The sequence below is a fragment of the Protopterus annectens genome, chromosome 13.part0 (assembly GCF_019279795.1).
Source record: "Protopterus annectens isolate FY-2018-M chromosome 13.part0, PAN1.0, whole genome shotgun sequence".
In the NCBI taxonomy this organism is placed as follows: domain Eukaryota; kingdom Metazoa; phylum Chordata; order Ceratodontiformes; family Protopteridae; genus Protopterus; species Protopterus annectens.
Window position 1 is genome coordinate 529,588,845 of NC_056747.1, and position 19,220 is coordinate 529,608,064.

The 19,220-nt window shown below is 43.1% G+C and overlaps 1 protein-coding gene across 1 annotated transcript in view; it reads right to left on the reverse strand.

Moving 5' to 3' along the window:
* HSF5 (heat shock transcription factor 5) overlaps window positions 1–19,220 on the reverse strand; it is a 397,618-nt gene that overhangs the window by 229,068 nt on the left and 149,330 nt on the right. Inside the window, exon 2 of the mRNA XM_044054857.1 lies at window positions 11,382–11,750. Within this exon, the coding sequence (XP_043910792.1) occupies window positions 11,382–11,750 (369 nt within the window). The remainder of the gene's footprint in view (window positions 1–11,381; window positions 11,751–19,220) is intronic.

The following is a 19,220-nucleotide window of genomic DNA, read 5'->3' on the forward strand; positions in this document are numbered from 1 at the left end:
TTTACATAAAAATTATAGTTTCAGTAAACAAAGTATAACGCAACTGTTTTTCCCTGAAAAGAAAAAGAAGTTATGTACCTACCATAACGTTCCATGTTAGTTGTCTTCATCTCGCCTTCTTTCTTGTTGGTTGGGATCGGAGCCGATCCTCGGCTCCGACTCGGCCATCTTCTATAGCTCGAGAGCTGTTTACTGGCTCGAGGCTACCCCTTATCCCATAATGCCTAGTGCTAGCTACCCAGATCTTGTTTGTAATAGCTAACCCCAGATATAGCCAGAGAATCAACCTGTCCAAACAAACAGGTTGGGCATACCTGTCATACTCTCTCAGTCAGTAGAGGAAACAAACCAGAGAACACTCAGGCAGTGAAACCAAAACTCCTCTCGATCCAATAGGACAGGGGGACGGAGGGTGAGACACAAGAAAGAAGGTGAGATGAAGACAACTAACATGGAACATTATGGTAGGTACATAACTTCTTTATGTTAAGTTGTCTATCTCGCCTTTATTCTTCCTGGTTGGGACAGCGTCCCTAGCAAATACAATCCTGGGCGGCTCATTGGAACAGACTCTTCAGAACAGGAAACCAAAGTCAGCTCTGCTCCTGGAGACCATATCTAGCTTGTAATGAGAAATAAAGGTATGAGGATTTGCCCACGTAGCAGCTGCACAGATAGAATCCATGGGCAACCTAGATTGGAAGGCTACAGAGGTGGTCAAAGCCCTAGTAGAATGACCTTTTGGTTTGATAGGCACTCTTTGTTTCTCAATTGCTAAATGAAAGTAATAATGTGAGACAACCATCTGGATAAGGTCACTTTGGAAACTGGGAGACCTTGTTTGCCTAGAGCGTAGGAAAGGAATAGTTGGTCCGACTTCCTTATATCCTTAGTCCTATGCAAGTAAAAACACAATTGTCTATGAACGTCCAATTGGTGTAATTTGTATTCTGCCTTGTTGGTATGGTTAGGGAAAAACACAGGGAGGTCTATAGATTGGTTTAAATTGTTCTCTGAGCATACTTTCAGAAGGAACGAGGGATTAGTCATCAGAGCAACCCTGTACTTATGAAAAACCAAGCATGGAGGACGAACACATAGTGCCTGAAGTTCAGAGACGCATCTGGCTGAAGTAATAGCTACCAGAAAAAGAGTTTTCCGAGATAGAAACTTTATGGGGCAGGATACTGCAGGTTCAAAGGGGGACATAATTAAGGAGGTTAGTACCAAATTAAGGTCCCAAGGAGGAGGGGGGGGGTCTCTCACTAGAGGTCTAAGGAGAGTAGCCCCTCTTAAAAAGACTTTACAGAGCTTATAAGACATAATGTTTGAATTAGACAACCTAACATGAAAGTTATAAATGGCCGTCAACTGAACCCTGACTGTAGTAGAAGCGGACCCAGAATGAAAAAGTTGTGCTAGGAACTCCAAAATTTCGTGGACTGGGGCTGAAAAAGGATCTACATTCCTAGCCTTTGCCCAACAAGAAAAACGTTTCCATTTGCTAGCATAAGTCTTTCTAGTTGTGGCCTTGTGAGAGGAGACAATAATCCCACGCACGGCCGAGGAAATGCTGGGAAGCCTGGCTAAGGTTGGAAGTGGAGCAACCAAGCTGTGAGCTGGAGTGTTTGGAGGGATTGATGCAGCCCGCCTGATTGATGAATCAGTAGGTCTGGAATTGGATCCAGAGTCCAGGGCTGATCGAGAAGGTAATGGTGCAGGAATGGAAACCATATCTGTCGAGGCCAGTAGGAGGCAATGAGGATCATTTTGCAACCCAACGATATTGCTTTCTGTATGAGTTTCGGTATCAGGGGAAATGGAGGGAAGGCATAAAGAAGTCTCTGAGGCCAATCGTGGACTAGAGCGTCTCTGGGTGTGTGACCTGGAAGCGGAAGAAGGGAGAAGTAGTTGCTGCATTTGCTGTTGAAGGGGGTGGCAAAAAGATCGCAGCAAGGCTGTCCACATTTGCAGAAGATCAGTTCCGCAACTACCTGATTCAGAGACCACTCGTGAGGCATGCGAATAGCTCTGCTGAGCCTGTCCGCTATGATGTTGGACCTCCCAGGGATGTGCGTCGCAATCAGAAATTGTTGGGAAGAAATCATCCACTGCCAGAGTCTGAGTGCTTCTCGACATAGGGGGTAGGACTTGGTTCCGCCCTGCTTGTTGATGTACCACACCACTGACATGTTGTCTGTTTGAATTGCAATGGTCCCAGAAGGGAGAGAGTCTTGAAGAGCTTGCAACGGTAAGAGCACGGCTCTCATTTCTAGGACATTTATATGCAGGTGGTACTCGTGAGGCTGCCAAGTGCCTTGGACTGTTCTGCCCTGATAATGCCCCCCCACCCTATCACGGAGGCATCTGTGGTCACTGTGGCTACCGGAGGGGGCTGAATGAAGGGTCTGCCCTGAGTTACTAGTCGGAGACCATCCACCAGGAAAGGTGCCTTTTGCATGCTTCTGTAATCATGATCATGTGAGACATGGGCAGCTGTTGGAAAGACCACTGTGTGAACAGAAGCCACTGAAGGATCCTCATGTGAAAGCGGGCCAGTGGGATTAAAAGAATGGCTGCTGCCATGGAACCCAGAGTTTGAAGGACAAACCTGACTTGGATTCTTTTGCTCTGCATCAGAATTTGTACTTGCTGACGAATTGTAAACACCCTTTCTGGTGGTAGCCTTGCGGACATGTTCCTTGTGTCTAAGTCTGCACGTATGTAGGTGATAGATTGACAGGGCAACAAGGCAGATTTTTCAAAGTTTATTGTAATGCCTAACTGGGAGCAGATTGTGATTGTGTAGTCCCTGGCTTGAAGAAGTTGATGCCTGGTAGTAGCAGTGAGGAGCCAGTCGTCTAGATATGGAAACACCTGGAATCCTCGATGTCTCAGGTGAGCTGTGACCACTGCCATACATTTGGTGAACACCCTGGGGGCTGTGGTGAGACCAAAGGGCATAGCTCTGAACTGGTAATGACTGGCTCCCAGCTGGAAGCGAAGGAATCTCCTGGAGCGCCTGTCCATTTTGATTTGGTAGTACGCATCCTGAAGATCTATGGAGCACATCCATTTGTCCTGACCCAGAAAGGGTAGAATGGACTGTAGCGTGACCATCCGAAACTTTGTTCTTTGAACAGACTTGTTTAGTCTGCTAAGATCCAGAATCGGTCTCCAGTCCCCTGTCTTTTTTGGTACCAAAAAGAACCTTGAGTAAGTTCCAGATCCGTGTTGGTCTGCCGGGACTTCCTGGATGACTCTTTTTTCTAGCAGTCTTGAAACTTCTTTGATTGCTTGGTCCCTCAGATTGGGTGGAACATCTGGAAGGGATTTGCTCAATGGTAAGGGGGGTTGAGAGAAGGGAATTTTGTAACCTCCAGATATAACTGACTGTACCCATCTGTCTTGTGTTAAATTTAGCCAGGCTTTTGGATACAGTGAAAGCCTTCCCCCGACTGCCTCCAGAGGCGGGCAGCCGGGCAACCCTTCAGGGATGCTGAAAGGGCTTCTCAGAGAAGGATTCTCTGTTGCCCTGGTTCTGCGCACCCCCTCTGCCACGAGGGTGGCATCTATTGTTGTTATTTCCCCCTCTGCCCCGGAGGAAAAATCGCTACGTTTGTCAAGGCGAGGCTCCCTGGGATTTTCGGAACCACATTTTACCACTCTTTTGACCCTTGGGGTATGGTCTGGAAGGAGTGGAAAGATGGACTCCCATGGCAGAGAGAGTCTTGCCTTCTTGCTCACACCTAGTCAAAGTGTCTTTCACCTGTGGTTCAAAAAGAAAGGAACCATCAAAGGGGGTGTTGGTGAATGACGTTCTAAAGGGTTCCGCAAAGTTACACAGCCGCATCCATGCATGTCTCCTAAGGGCCACGCCCGTACCTGCAGCTCTACTCGCACCATCAGCTGCATAAGAGATGAGCCTCATGGAGGAGTTGACTACAGAATTAAGGGTCGCCAGCTGGGAAGCCACTTTAGCTTGAGCCCCCTCAGCTGATGGATCTTGAAGGGTATCTCCGAGCTCTTTAAGGAGATCCCTCTGAAGCTGGGTAAAATGGCATAAGTAGTTCAGTGACCTCATAGAAAAGGTCGCTGAAGCAAAAGTACAGTTTTGTACCAGGCCCAAACCAAAACACCAACAAAACCCTGCACCAAACATATATACAATAAACACAGAGGGATCCTCGAACATCTACATTTATGGTAGTACAAAAACTGTACTATTTCTTCATTCCACATTGCTGCAGTCCTAACCATTGGGTAGAATCCCAAAGCAGAGGCTGGCAAATCATAAGGAAGCAGGAGCTGTCAACATGCTTTAAAAAAAAAAATAGCAAAAAAAAAACCAGCCAGAGTAGAGAGAGAGAGGTGGTAATGCTTAGAGAAAGTATGCACTGAACTCCAAGTAGCTGCCTCAAAATATCCTTAGTTGCCACCCCTTAGAAAATGAGGCCTAATCCCATAACAAAATCCATGATGGGAATGAAATAGTTTGCTTAGACACAGGCTGTCAAAGCAAAAGAAACAAACAACTGCTGAGACTGCCTGAAATCCTTAGTCCTGCTTAAATAATAACGTAACTGCCTATGTACATCTAAAGCATAAAGAAGGATTAGTACGTAATGATACTCTATCCTTATGGAAAATCAAAGGCTCTACTGCCATAAGGGCCTGCAACTCAGAAACCCTTCTTGCAGAAGTAATAGCCAACAAAAAAGCAGTCTTCCATGACAAGTATTTTAACTCAGCAGTAGCCGCAGGCTCAAGGTTGTAGAGTAAGTTTTTCCAACACAAAATTGAGATCCCAAGCAGGAGTAGGAGCGCCCCTCTAAGAAACTGCTTGAACAAAGGATGCGAAAACAAAGGTGGGTCACAATCATAGTGAGCTGAAATTGCTGCAGCATGAATCTTAATGGAAGAGAAGGACAAACCTTTGTCCAATAACTCAGTAAGATATTGAAGAGCCACACTCAAATTAGGCTCAGAAATCTCTTGCTGCACTCCCTTGTACTAGGTCTTCTGGCTTCCATAATCACATTTAAAACTTGTTGAGGAAGTTGAGACCTGCTGTGTTTCAAAACAGAATATGCCAGGCTGTTAGATGAAGAGAGTGAAGCTTGACATTGAGCAGGTGACCGTCCTTCTGAGATAACAGGTGTGGAATCAAAGGTAAAGGCCATGGAGGCCCAGACTCCTTAGAAGTGGGTACCAGAGGCGAATCTGGAGCTATTAAAATCATCCTTGGCTTGTCTTGTCTGACCTTTAGGAGCACCTTTGGGAGAAGAGGCAGAGGTGGAAAGGCATAGACATGAAGATTTTTCCAACTGAAAGAAAGCCTGTGTGATGAATGAAACCCCCCCAAAACTTTGGCAGGCAGCTGGTTAGTGGGAGAAGCGAACAGAGATATGTCTGGAGTTCCCCATGACACTGTCAATTTCTGAAATACATGAAGATCCAGTTTCGTGGGGATCCATGATTTGCCTGCTTAACACATCTGCTAAGGAGTTCTGTGCTCCAGAAACCTTGCCTGAAGAGTTAGTTGCAAGCTGATAAAATCTTTTTGCTTGCCCTGATAGAGATAAGATGTGTTCCCCTTGTTTGTTGATGTACCACATGACAGTTGTGTTGTCTGTTAGAATCAACACCTGCCCAGGAAGAAGTAACTCCTTGAAAGCCATTAATGCAAACTGGACTGCTAACATCTCCTTCATGTTGATATGTAGATGCTGTAGTCTGGCAGGCCACTTGTCTTGTATCCACTTTCCATTTAGATGAGCAAGCAATGTCGAGGGCATCTGTCGTTAAAAATCTGACTCGCCTCCTGCCGGGTCACAGAGAGTCCCTTGTTTAGGTGACATTCCTGAGCCCACCACAAAAATTCTTTTGAATGCAAGGTATTATTTGAATGACAGTGTCCAAATCCTGGCAGTGCTGTGTCCACACATTTTGAGATACCATTGCAGCTTCCTCATATGCAGTTTGGCATTGGGAAGCACCAGAATACAAGATGCCATGAACCCTAAGGCTTGAAGGACTGTCCTTGCAGTCAGCCCGACTGAAGAGATAGTTGATGGAAGTAACTGGAAAGATTCTTTTGTTTGTCCGGTTAAAAGGCCATCTGGGCTGCTGTATTCAGTCTCACACCCAGAAAGCACATGTCTTGAGAGGGTACTAGACTGGACTTTATTTCGCTCACAGAATACCCTAGGCATCTTAGCACTGCTATGACATATTCCAGATGCTGTAGAAGGTCTTCCTTTCTTGAGCCAGAATCAGGCAGTCGTCCAAGTAAGGATAGATTTGAATTTTTCAGCCTGAAGTAAGCTATCACTGAGCCAGAACCTTTGTGAATACTAGATAAGCCAAAGGGCAATGCAGAGAACTGATAATGAGAATTTCAGATACTTCCTGCAACTTAGTCTTATAGGCACATGAGGTAAGCTTCCTTGAGATCTAAAGTTACCATCCAATGATCTTTGCCCAGCAGAGGTAAAAGCTGTTGTAACGTCAACATCTTGAACTTGGGAATGTCCAGATAAGTGTTGAGGATAGATAAATTTGGAGTAACAAAGAAATTATGGAAATAAAACCTGTAACCGTGGTGAATGATATCCAACACCCATCTGTCTTGAGTGATTAAATCCAATTTTCTTTGAAAAGAGACAGTCTTCCTCCCAAAGGAGCTGCCAGACGAGAATCTACTGGCAGCTGAAAAGGCAGGTCATTGGGTCTGTTTACGAAAGGACTGACCCTCCCTCACCAGAAGTCTGAGCAGGTGAACCCCTGTTCTAGGCCTAAAAGAACCTTGAGCAGACCTACCCTAGACTGGGAATCATAAGCAGGATATGTCCATCCCTTAGTAGGCCAATTTCTACTAAACTGCACCTGCAAAACTTTAACAGTTTGCATAGACTTAGCTTTGTCCTCCATTTTTAAAACTGCTTCCACAGGCGAACCAAATAACACATCAGACTGTAAAGGAGCATCCAAAATCCTAGTCTTAACATGCTCTGCTAAATTCTGATCCCTCAACCAGGCATGCCGAACAGAACTAGTGGCAGCCACCCTCGAGGAGGCCTGCACAGCATCAAAACCACATTGCAAAGAATGCTTACCCACTTGTTCAGACACATGAACTAAATCCAGCAACTCTCTCTTTACCTCTCCTACCTTCCATATCAAATTATCCTTAGATTTTTGTTGAAGGAGATAAATTTGATATTTTAGCATGTGAAAACTGACAATTCAACGCTCATGGCTAAAGTGGAAGAAGTATACACTTTCTTTCCCACCTATCCAAAGCCCTTTTATCAGTGGGAACAGTTTTTTAACAACAGAGGCCTTAACACCTAGGCCCCTGAGAAACAGTTTCCGGGTCTGCCCTAGGACTCTTAAACAGATACTTGTGAGCTTCAGGCACCCTATAGTACCTATCAGGTTTAACAGGGGCAGGAGGCAAAGAATCAGGGTTTAGGGAAGCCTCTGCAAAAACATCTTCCACCACATTCAACACAGGAGGTATAGCTAAGGGCCTATGCTGGGGTAAAAAATCAGAGTAATCTTGGCCTTCCCATTTAAAGTGCTCCCTCATAGAATGCAGAGTCTCTGAAATGAGAAATCCTCAGGAATCATCCACATCAGAATCAGAATAAGGAGGATACTCCTGCAAGTCTTCCGCAGAAGACTCAGAAGCCTCTGAACACCGTTCAAAACTCTCAAACTCAGGTTCCACCCTAGGCCTCTTATCAGGAGGGGGCATAGAGCCTCTAATCATAGTAATTAAATCTTCTGCCATTTTAAGCATATGTTTCTTAGGCACAGAACCTGAAGTGCTAGGAGAAGCCCCCACTGAAGCTAAACTTGGCCTACCTCTCAAAGAAGTTTTGGAAACAGAAGGAGAACTACCTTGGGAAGAGAGGGAAGAACAGTTACCTGAGAAGCCCCTCAGCCTGGCCTACCTCCTGAGAGGGCACATCCTGTAACAGTAAAGTCTCTGCCTGAGACTCCAAAGAAACTCCTGGCAAAACCTCTTAAAGAAACTGCCGGTTCATCAACCCTAGGCTTTGCTGTTTTGTCCTTGCGCTTTTGCATCCGACGGCATTTTATAATTACAACGCTTCCCAAACACTAACCTGGCACAGTCTAACCTTCTCTTAATAGAAATCTAGCACAAGAGCTGCAACCAACAACGTCGTGCTCAGGCCCTAAACAAGGTATACACAAAGTATGGTAATCCCTATGAGGTATCTGCTTCCCACAAGAAATACAGTTATTCACTTCTGACATCCGTTAAATACAGAGGCAAGAAACAACTTTGATTCGGTCTGAAACAGAACGCCAACCTGCACTCGCAAAACTGCTTCTGCATCGGACCATGCGGCAAAAATTAGTACCCTGACGTCCTGACATCAATATACTTTGGTATTGGACTACCCAATGGTTAGGACTGCAGCAATGTGGAATGAAGAACATCATTCGTTTCCCGTATCTGTCCATGGTCATAGACTCCTTGTTAGGGGGATGGACAGACGAAGAGGTTTCCGCTAACTCTTTTTTGGTGGCTGCTGCTACCACCATGGCATCAACAGGAACACCTTTGGTAAGGAACTGCTTATCATGGGGTGCTGTGATGAACTTGCCAGGTCTCCTCGGAGTTGGTTCCACTGTATCCGGGGCTGACCAAGCCTTTCGAGCCACCACGGACATAAGTGGATCGAAAGGCGGAGAAACCCAGGAGGTGGAAGGTCGGGAACCAAACGCATCCAGGAATACAGACTCATCCTCAGTAGGGGCTAGGGGATTCCAGTTCCCCCTCTGCTTAAGCATTTCGAGGATGTCTGAAAAGGAAACGTCTTCAGAGGGGGATCTCGGGGACCCTTCCGAATCATCTAAGTCTGTATCCGAAGTGACAGACTCAGGGGAGTCAATGTGTTTCCTCTTGAACTTCTTCTTACGAGGGGGCTCCTCTGAATGTTCAGGGGAGGCCTCAGAAGAAGAGGAAACACCCAATGGGGTGCCCTGGAGCGCCGGTTCCCCACGCTTGGGATCTGGAGGAGGGGCAGAGGTTGGCACAGGCACTACAGGGGACGGAGCCGGTGGGGCCGATAGTGGAGCTGACTCAGTGGCCAGCACACTCCTCATGACATTGAAGGTGTCCCTGCCATGATGCAGAGAAGGCTCCAGTTCCGAGGAAATCAGAATCCTTCTCTGCACCGAGGGAGACGGCTCCGAGGCCAATGTAGGAGCCGAACTCACCTGCGCCGAAGCTCCGAGAAGGAGAACGGGGTCGGACAAGGGTCCGATGCCACTCACCCCCTCGGAGCCGACGAGGAAGCCCCGGCGCCCAGATCCCTCGACGGATGGTACCATCGAGGGAATTGGAGCCGACGACGGAACCGAAGGAGATAAAGTTATCGGAGCCGATGGTTTCACTACTCGAACCCCAACGAACTCCGGCTCTGAGCTCAATGGAGTCAGAGGAGGAACATCGATAGAAGTGGACGGAGCCGACACCTGTTGAGGAGGGCTGGACAACATCTTAGCAAGTGCCTGCGACTTTAGCAACCTACTGGCCACTCTCTCCACGTCGTGATCCGAGAACCTAGAGGATCGAGAGGAGTGAGAAGATCTGTGACTGCACTTGCTTTGCAGCAGGGGAGACCGAGGAGCCGAATGTATCAATTCCAGAGAGGGGGACCTCAGCCTCTTGTGGCTTCGCGAAGGCTCCAAGGTTTCTGATGCAACCGGGGAGATAGTCTTATTGGTTCCAGCCGGAACCGAAGTAGCAGGTAGAGATTGAACCAAAGACGGCTCAGAACTTGGAGCCGACGATTTGGTAGATTTAAGGGATTTCACAGGCTGAGTCTTGGCCTGTGAATCCTGGGGCTTTAAAAGGCCCCTGAGAATAAGCTTATTCTTACGCTCCTGCAGAACTCTTGGATTAAATGCATGGTAGATAGAACAAGAGTCCTGCAGGTGCACAGCACCTAAACAATAGACGCAAGAAGTGTGCTCATCTGTCAGCGACATTTTCTGACAGCATGAGTCACACTTCTTGAACCCAGACACCTTGGATTCTTTGGACATCCTGTAACAAAAAATACAGCAATAGCTACCAAACAAAATTAAATTAAAGAGAAAAACACAGTACACTACAGACTAAAGCTAAAGTTTTTTTTGTTTTTTTTTTTAAATAGGAAAGCCTCTAACTCAAACGGCTAGCCTATAAAGAAGATAGAAGGAAAGCCTCTAACTTAAATGGCTAACCTGACGGGAATAAGGAGAGTGTGGGGGGGGGACTCTCTAAATTAAACGAGTTCTAAAGGGACGGGAAGGAATCTACAAATACACACTTAGCTAACACAATAAATATATGACTAACAACTAACAAAAATCCCTAGGAATAGGACTATTTCTAGTAAAAAAGTTCTATAAAGAAACTTTATACAAGCCTGAGCCAGAAAAACGACACCTCCAGCTGAAGCAGCAAACGAGATCTGGGTAGCTAGCGCTAGGCATTATGGGATAAGGGGTATCCTCGAGCCAGTAAACAGCTCTCGGGCTATAGAAGATGGCCGAGTCGGAACCGAGGATCGGCTCCGATCCCAACCAGCAAGAACGAAGGTGAGATAGACAACTTAACATCTTATGTTCTCAGCAACAGAATAGCATTAACCAACCGATGGTCCTTGAAAGCCTGCACAGGAGCGCTCTCTTTAGTGTCAGGAAAGCTCTGAAGGACTTTGAGCCTAAACCTGTCTTTTAGTCAACTCAGTTTGAGTTGACTAATGGTTTGGGTACTTAGAAGGTGCCTTGAAGCTTTGAAATCTGGCCAGCTGTTATGCCCTTAGCAGGTTAACCCATATCACTTAAACTACTGTTGCAGTGATCTACAGGAAGAGCATTTAAGGTTGCCCGTTATGAAAATATACTAACAGTTTTTATACCACTATACAAAACAGCTTTTATTCAGTATTATTTGGATCTGCTTCCAGAAAATGGCAATGAAGTACACTGTAATTAACTGTTACAGCTGAAGTCTCCTCTACTTCTGATTATGCCACTGGTGAATGTGAACAAATCATTGTGTAATACAATTATTTTTCACAACACCAAGTAGCAACATTTAAAGCTATGAAAAGCAGCTTTGTGTCTCAGAATTAGTAACATTAGAAGTTCTGAACAGTGGAACTGTAGTCATTTTTTTTAAATCATTTACTAACAAATTAATTTTAAGGTAGATACATATTATAGATGCAATATAACATGAATAATTTAGCCATTGCATTTTCAATGATCTCTCCATCCTATAGCTGTACCCCCCCAAGAACATGATCATTTAACTTCTTCACACAGATGCTGCCCAGATTGTTTCTCACCTGGAGGATAGTAGGTGTGATGGTACTCTGCAGGTGGAGGCACATAGTTGCTGTATCTCTTTCCAGATGTTGTAATTCCCTGGAACCCTTGTTGAACTCGGACAGAGGCATTGCTGGACTGCAGTGTGTAGGGCACCTCATTTGGAAAATGCTGAACAACAGGGAAAGAAGGGACTTTCTTAGAAAATGAAGAAGATTCCATCTGTCCTGTCATCAACCCAGCAGAGTTCTGCCATGGATGGGATGGTATTGGGGTTCGGTCCAAACCCACCACTTTCACGTTGGTGTGAGGTGATGGTGACAAGTAAGTGTATGGAGCAAGGTTGCCTCTGTGGAAAGGCTGATAAACCTGACCAGTGTTGACAGGCCCTGAAAAAGTGAAAGTATAAAAGGATCAGTACAGTGTTTCTTCTAAAATGGAGAGGGAAAGAGGGGAAAAAAGAAAAACACCCTACTGTAATGAATTCATGGATAAAAATATTGTTGAGACAGGCACTCACATTAACTACAAATCTTTGAAACAGAAATATTTCAGCAGTTAGCAATAATACTTTGCTATTCTTAATTTCTTCTATCCCTATATAGGTGAACTATTTTCTGAGACTGGCACTCACACTAACTACAAATCTCTGAAACAGAAATATTTCAGCAGTTAGCAGTAATACTTTGCTATTCTTAATTTCTTCTAACCCTATATAGGTGAAATTTTTTTCCTAGCAGTAGCTGTGATTCAGATTTAGCTGATGTTGGTCTCATGTTTTATAATTCAAGTACTGGTCTCACACCTTCATATTCATAATCTACATAAACTAGATTCTTCAGTTATTCTACTATAGAACTTATCATTTGAATAAAAGAATCTTCAGAAATGTTGCTATAAAGAAATACAAGTTATATACTTACCAGAATAAAACCAATGGAGCATTAGAACTGCCTGTCAAAAAAAATTTGACCAGCTGTTAAGAATCAGACCCACATCCCATTATGCACTACACATGCAACACTCTCCAGTTTCTCCTGTTATAGCTCTTAGCTGAGAGAGGAAGAAAACAAGAGAGGAGGAGAACAGACTCCAGATAAGATATTTAAGATGTCGGGAATAAAGGGAGAGCATGTTACAGAAGATGGACTGTATTCTAACAGATCACTATGGTAAGTAAGTAACTTTCATATCTGATAAGAAAGCATTCATCTTCTGAAATGAGTATGACAGAATCCCTAGATAATCCTCCTGGGTGGTCACCTTTAAGGGGAATGTACCACAAACTACACAGGACCAGTTGCTAGCATCTTGTAAAGGTACTGAGGGAAGTCCAAGCTACATCTGCAGGAATGCCTTTAACAACAGTGATACAGAAAAAGGCGGAAGTAGCAGCTATTGCTCTAAAAGAATGAACATTAGGAATTGCAAGTAAGAGATTTCCACATTTAATATAGCAACGGAAGTAGCAGATATTGCTCTAAAAGAATGAATATTAGGAATTGCAAGTCAGATTTCCACACTTGACATAGCAAAACTCAGTTAAACCTGTTATCGTACTAGAAAGGGTGAACTTAAAACCTTCATACTAAATTTGGACTTGGGAAAGGCAATAAACAGCTGATCATTTCTGCAAAAGACTTTAATCCTGTCCAAACAAAATATATGCTGTCTGAGGACATCAATATAAGGGAAAATATATTGCCCTTAGTTAGCATACTGGGAAAATAGAAAGATCAACAGACTCATTTAGGCTGGTCTTCGTAACCACTTTTGGTATAAAAAACAGGGTTAGTTCTAAGTGCCACCCTATACATGTAGAATACTAAGTATGGACGTTTGACAGAATGAGCATCCAATTCTAAAATTGTTCTAGCAAAAGTAATGTCCATTAAAAACAGGATTTTCCAAGATGAGTACTTCAAGGGTAGAGGCAGCTGGTTCAAAAGAAGGAAAGGTGAGCTTTATTAACATGAAATAAATGTTTCAAAGGTTAAGCAGGAGGAAATGTACCCCAAAAAATGTTTTTAAGTATTCATGAGAAGCCAAAGAAGAAGACTTTATTCCTCAATAGAAATAACATGTGACAGCCAAGTGAACTGTAATGAAAGGGTAATCGAGCCCTGTGTGTCATAAATCTTAGACAAGTAAGAAAGAAATGAAGGGATACAGACTGAAAAAAAAATAAAAAGTTTAAACTATTGCTAGATCTCCAGATGGAAAAGCAAATTGTTTAATACAGTACATTTCCTGAGGGAAAGTCCTCAGAGAAGAAGAAACAATAGTAATCATTCTGTGTGAAAAAATAGGATTGCTTGCTATTAATGGAACTGGAGAAGTCACCCCATCACACAATGAATGAGGATATGGGCTGGGTTTACTTGATGGATGAGAAAAGGTATAGGTTAATAAGCTTCTGCAGCACATGTGATTTCAACAAGGAAAGTCATGTTTGTCTAGGCCATAATGGAGTTATGAGAATCATTTTGGTTTTGAGGAGTATACCCTTTTAAATGAATATCATCAACAGAGGAAATGGGAGAAAAGAATAAAGGAGGTTAGACATCCATCTGTCAATGACATTACCATTGTCTGATCCCTCTGATGAAGGCATTAGCATAATGTAATGGGGGCAATTCCTGTTGCTTGAAGAGGTGAAGAATTGGAACACTGGCCTGCCCCACTGATGAAAAGTTCTCCTGATAAATGACCAACTCAAAAGACCATTCCTCATCTATCAAAAGGCAGAATCTAAGTCTGTTTGCCAAGGAACTAGCCTCCCAAAAAAATGAGACTGGAAGTTAATAAGCAGTAAAACTTGACGGGCCCACCATCAAATCATCATGGCTCCTTGGTAAACAGGGTAGGACCAAGCTTCTCTCTGCTTGATGACACAGCAGAAAGTACAGTCGTGTAAGTCACACACTGCTGGAGTAACCTTTGGCTATATGCATTGAATCCTGTCCAGAACACAACATCTGGCCAGCTTCACAAAGCTCTGGCTCCCACCTACACCAACACTGCTGATTAGCTAGCCCCTTAGGAGGAAATCAGCAGTCAGAGTGTAGATAATTTTACGATTTTCTTGCCCATACAGAGAGAAAGAGCTTACTCATCCTGAACCTCTAAAAGATGTAAACAGTAACAAATAACTTTATAACCCAGCAACTAATTATATACAGAAATAGGGGAATGCAGGGTGGATCTGGCTACTGCAGTAGTGAGGAAACTGAATATCTAATGTTAAGGCAAATGCAGCTTACAAAACTGTACTATCTTCATCATTCTTACTGCTACAGTAGCCTTTGGTTATATGGATTGAGCTACCAAAGCCCATCTGACCCAGGAGGAGGAAGGATAAAGGTGCAGAAGCCCCAGCAGTATGGTCTTAGCAAAGTCATCCTGGACCTGGAAAAGGAATCCAGTTTGTAATCCTTTTAAAAGTACATACATGGGACCAAGTTGCTACCTCTTAGAAATCTTTTAGAGTCCACCCCTTTCTGGTATGACATCTTAGAAGCCAAGGCTGTAATAAAATGTGCCAAGATACTTCCTGGAATATATTTGCCATGATGGGAATAACAAAAAGCAATATCTGGGGAAACAAACTCAAAATAATTTGTTTTGACATATGTTGCTCTTTCTTTGTCACATCATAAGAAATAAATTGTTGACCTCCATTTCTAAAGGACTTTGTTCTGCCAAGATAGTACCTGAGCTGCCTATGTATGTCCAGAGTATACAGAATCCTTTCTTCCTGGTTCTGAGGATCTGGATAGAACACTGTGAAACTGATGGCTTGATTCAAAGTAATCTCTATAATAACTCTGGGCATAAATGAGGAATTTGTACTCAGTGTGACCCTATCTCTATGGAAGACCAGATAAGGTGCACCCACCATGAGAACTTGCAACACAGATACTCTTCTTGTAGATGACAGAGCAATAAGAAGTACAGTCTTCCATCTGATGAACTTTAGATTAGCCTAATGATCCAGTCAAAGGGAGACATTGTTAACTTTCCCAGCACAATGAACCCAAGAAGGAGCCACCTGTTTTATAGGTAGTATAAGATGCAAAACTCGCTTCATTAACAGTTTTACCAAAAACAGACATAAAAGAGGAGGATCCTTGGGCAGACATGCTGAAATGGTCACTAGATGAACCTTGATCCTGGAATAAGAAAGGCCAGAGGAAAGTGACTTACACAAATATTTCAGAACCTGTAGTACAAAATCCCTGATAAGCTTCTTGTTATTAGACACCAAGTAGAAAATCATTTTGGCTTGCCAATATATGATTTCATAGTATCTGTCTTTTTTGCCTCTTTTAGCACCTGCTGTGTGTCCTCATACATGAGGTGCCTAAACAATATCAAAATTTAATCAACCTGGCAGTTAGTTGAAGTTGTTTGAGGAACAGGGTATACCACACTCCCTTTGTCTTGTGTGAGCAAGTCCAGTCTGTGAGAACCAACGTTGCATGGGACAAAAGGAAGTCACCACAATATTTTTTGGAGAGTACTTCTGAATCTTTAGAATGATTCTGGAAATCAGTGGAAAGGGTGGAATGTGTAAAAGATAATCCCCTACCATAGCAAGGAGTCCTGGTGCAGAATTTGTTTAGTTGTCTGTTTTGAAAAGAGGTGTTCCCCACAACTGGATTAATTCTGCCACTACATTTTTCTCTGACAGAATGCAAGATGCCTGGAGGGTTAAACCATGCTGAAGAACAACCTCCTAAGCTATCAGTGCCAGGCTGCAAAGGGGGGTAAGATCTGCGGTCCCATTTGTTATGTACCACATCACTGTGGTGTTGTCTGTAATCATCTGTAAAGTCCAGGAGACCACAGATGATGAAGAGATTTTACAGCATGGATCATTGCTAATATCTCTGACATTTAAGTGCTTTGGTTTGTCCGAAGAGTTCCACAGGCCTTGCACCTTTACCCCATAGAAACTGTTCCCCAAGCAAAATATTAGGTGTCTGTAGTTACATACTAAATTAGGATGGGAGGACAGAAAGGAAGGCTTAAATTTTGAGCCATTTGCTGTCTCCATTAGTGCAGTTTGTTTTTGACAAAAAAAATAAAATTTAATCTGAAATTCCAGCGGATGAGAATTTTGTGGCCATATGTTTTTAAAACCCATTGATTTTTTTTTCATCTGTAATCTGACAGGAATCATTAGAATCATAGAAGCCATTAACCTTAAAATCCCGAGATATTTTCTTGCCGAAGTCTGAGGTTGATTGGAAAAAGGACTTTTCCACGTAGAAATCCACCTTTTCCTGGGTAAGGAATGTCTTGATAAGAAGTGTGTAGAAGACAGACCAGAGATACAAGCCTAAGTTATGGAGTCAATGAATATTTTTGAACATTTATCTGGAATCCCAGATTGGTAAGGAGAGAAGAAAACAAAGAAAAGGACTCCTGACATCTGGGAAAAGACTCTGCAAAGGCAAGTAAGTTGCCGAAATAAGGGAATATGTGAATGCTTTGCAGTCTGCAATGAGATATCACTAGAGCTATAAACATTGAAAACACTCTTGGAAATGTAGATAACTCAAAGGGGAATGCAGACAACTGATAAGGTGACACAGACACAGATAATCTATGAAATTTCCTGATGCCTCATGTGGCTAAGAGGATATGACAATAAGCATGCTTTAAATTTAACATTATCACAAAACTCAAAAGATGGATGAGAAGTAACAGACTCTGAAAGGTCAGTATTTTGAATTCTGGTATTCTTAAAAACAGCTAGAAAAAGGAAAAATCTAGAACTGGGCTCCATGAAAGCTCTTTCTTTGGAACCAGAAACATCCTGAAGTAGAAGCCTTTCTCCCGTTGACCTAAAGGCACTGGTTCTATGACTCCTAGTGTCAGCAAGTGTTGAACATGAATAAAAAAAAAACTCTTGTTCAGAAGGTGGGGAGGAATTCTCCTGAAATGAAGCATGTGAATCTAATGCCAACTGTAATCCCCCAAACCACTTTTATTATCCAAGAGTCTGATACAATCTTGGGAATATTAAGAGACAGTTTCTGGGACAGATTTAGAGATATATATATGCAGGAGGGGAGGGGAGGAGTGGGGATAAAGATTGCTGCCATAATTATTATGAAGGATTAGACTGACCCTTTTTCTGAAATGGCACCTGTTTTTGTAGTTCCCATCCTGCCATATCTTTTTTGTTCCCTGTTTTCCAGGAGGAGGTAGGGATTGTTTATTTTGTCTTTTAAAGAAATTAGAGGATTTGAGAGATTAGTAATGGGGACTTGAAAATCTTAGAAACTCCCTGAATTAATTTCTCTCTTTCTTCAAACTGTTTGAGGACCTGAGTAGCAGAAGGGCCAAACAAAACCACCATACTCAAGAGTCTATAATCTCAAAATTTACTTCATCAAAAAACCTTTGGTTATGCACCCACGCATACCTCCTCAAAAATGTAGCAGTGGCCTTAGCTACAGTATCTGCACAATCATTCTCTTCAAAACGCGTTTAAATACTCGAGACAAAGTAAAAATATTAGGATTCAGATAGGAGCCATTTTCCGAAGGAAGTGTGACACAGCATTCCCTCAATCAGTCTACACAACTAAGAATAAACTTCCACGCATGTGCCTGGCAGCTAAGAATTATGTATGCTAAAGTGGAAGAGGAGGAAATTCTCATACCAGATCTGCCCAATACTTAGCCTTTTTTATTCACAGCAAAATAGTTAGTCTTGAATAAGAGTCTGTTTCCAGCTGGCAAAGAGGTCGAAATGGCAGCAGGGTCAGATCTAAGATGAGGAAAAAAGAAGTTATCTTACTATAACGTTCCATCTATGTTTTCATCTTCATTTTTCATTAACCTGTGGGTCTCGGTTCTGACCCTCAGAACTGACAGGCTGCTCTCCAAGCTTGAGATTCCAGAGCTGAGCTCTTCCCTTCTACCCATAATGCCCCACTCCCCCACACTACCTCAGACTGAGTTTGCCCATAGCATAAGGATCAAAAATTTCTCCAAGACTATGAGAAAGGAAATCAGGAGCTCAACCCGAGGGAGAAGAAGTTCCTCTGAGAGTTCCACCAGGTCTCCCAAAGACTGGAAGGGGGGAGGGATGGTTAATGAAAAATGAAGATGGACAACACAGATGGACTGGTATGGCAAGACATAACTTCTTTATCTGATGTTGTCATCTTAATTTTCATTAATCTGTGGGACAGAGTCCCCAGCTACCGAAAACCCCAGGTGGCTCTAACGGAAGGATATTCCGGAGTACGGCAGAGCCAAAGGTACTCCTGCTTCTGGATATAATATCCAACTTATAATGCAAAACAAATGTATGCGGATTTGACCAGGTAGTTGCAGCACAAATATCTTCAATCAAAAACCCTGGACCAAAAGGCTAGCGGAGTCACCACAGACCTTGTAGAATGAGCTATAATAGGACATGGCAAGGGTATGTTTCTGGCCGAATAGAAAAAGGAAATACAGTCTCTCAACCATCTAGACATAGTAATCTTCATAATGGACTTTCCTTCAGTGAAGGATACAAACAGCTGCTCAGAGTTCCTGAAGGATTTGGATCTAAGTAGAAACATAATTGCCTATGTACATCCAGCAAGTGAAGGGTGTACTCTCCTTTGTTGTGATAATTAGGGAAAAAGATATGAAGGTTGACAGACTGATTAATGATCTCCTCCTTGACTGCATTAGGCAAAAAAGATGGGTTCATATGTAAGGTTATCCTGTCTTTGTGAAAAACTATGTATGGGAATTTAGAAGGAAAGAGTTTGAAGTTCGGACACTCTTTTCACGGAGGTGATAGTCACTAGAAAAAAGGGTTTTCCAAGTCAGAAATTTTAAGCCAAA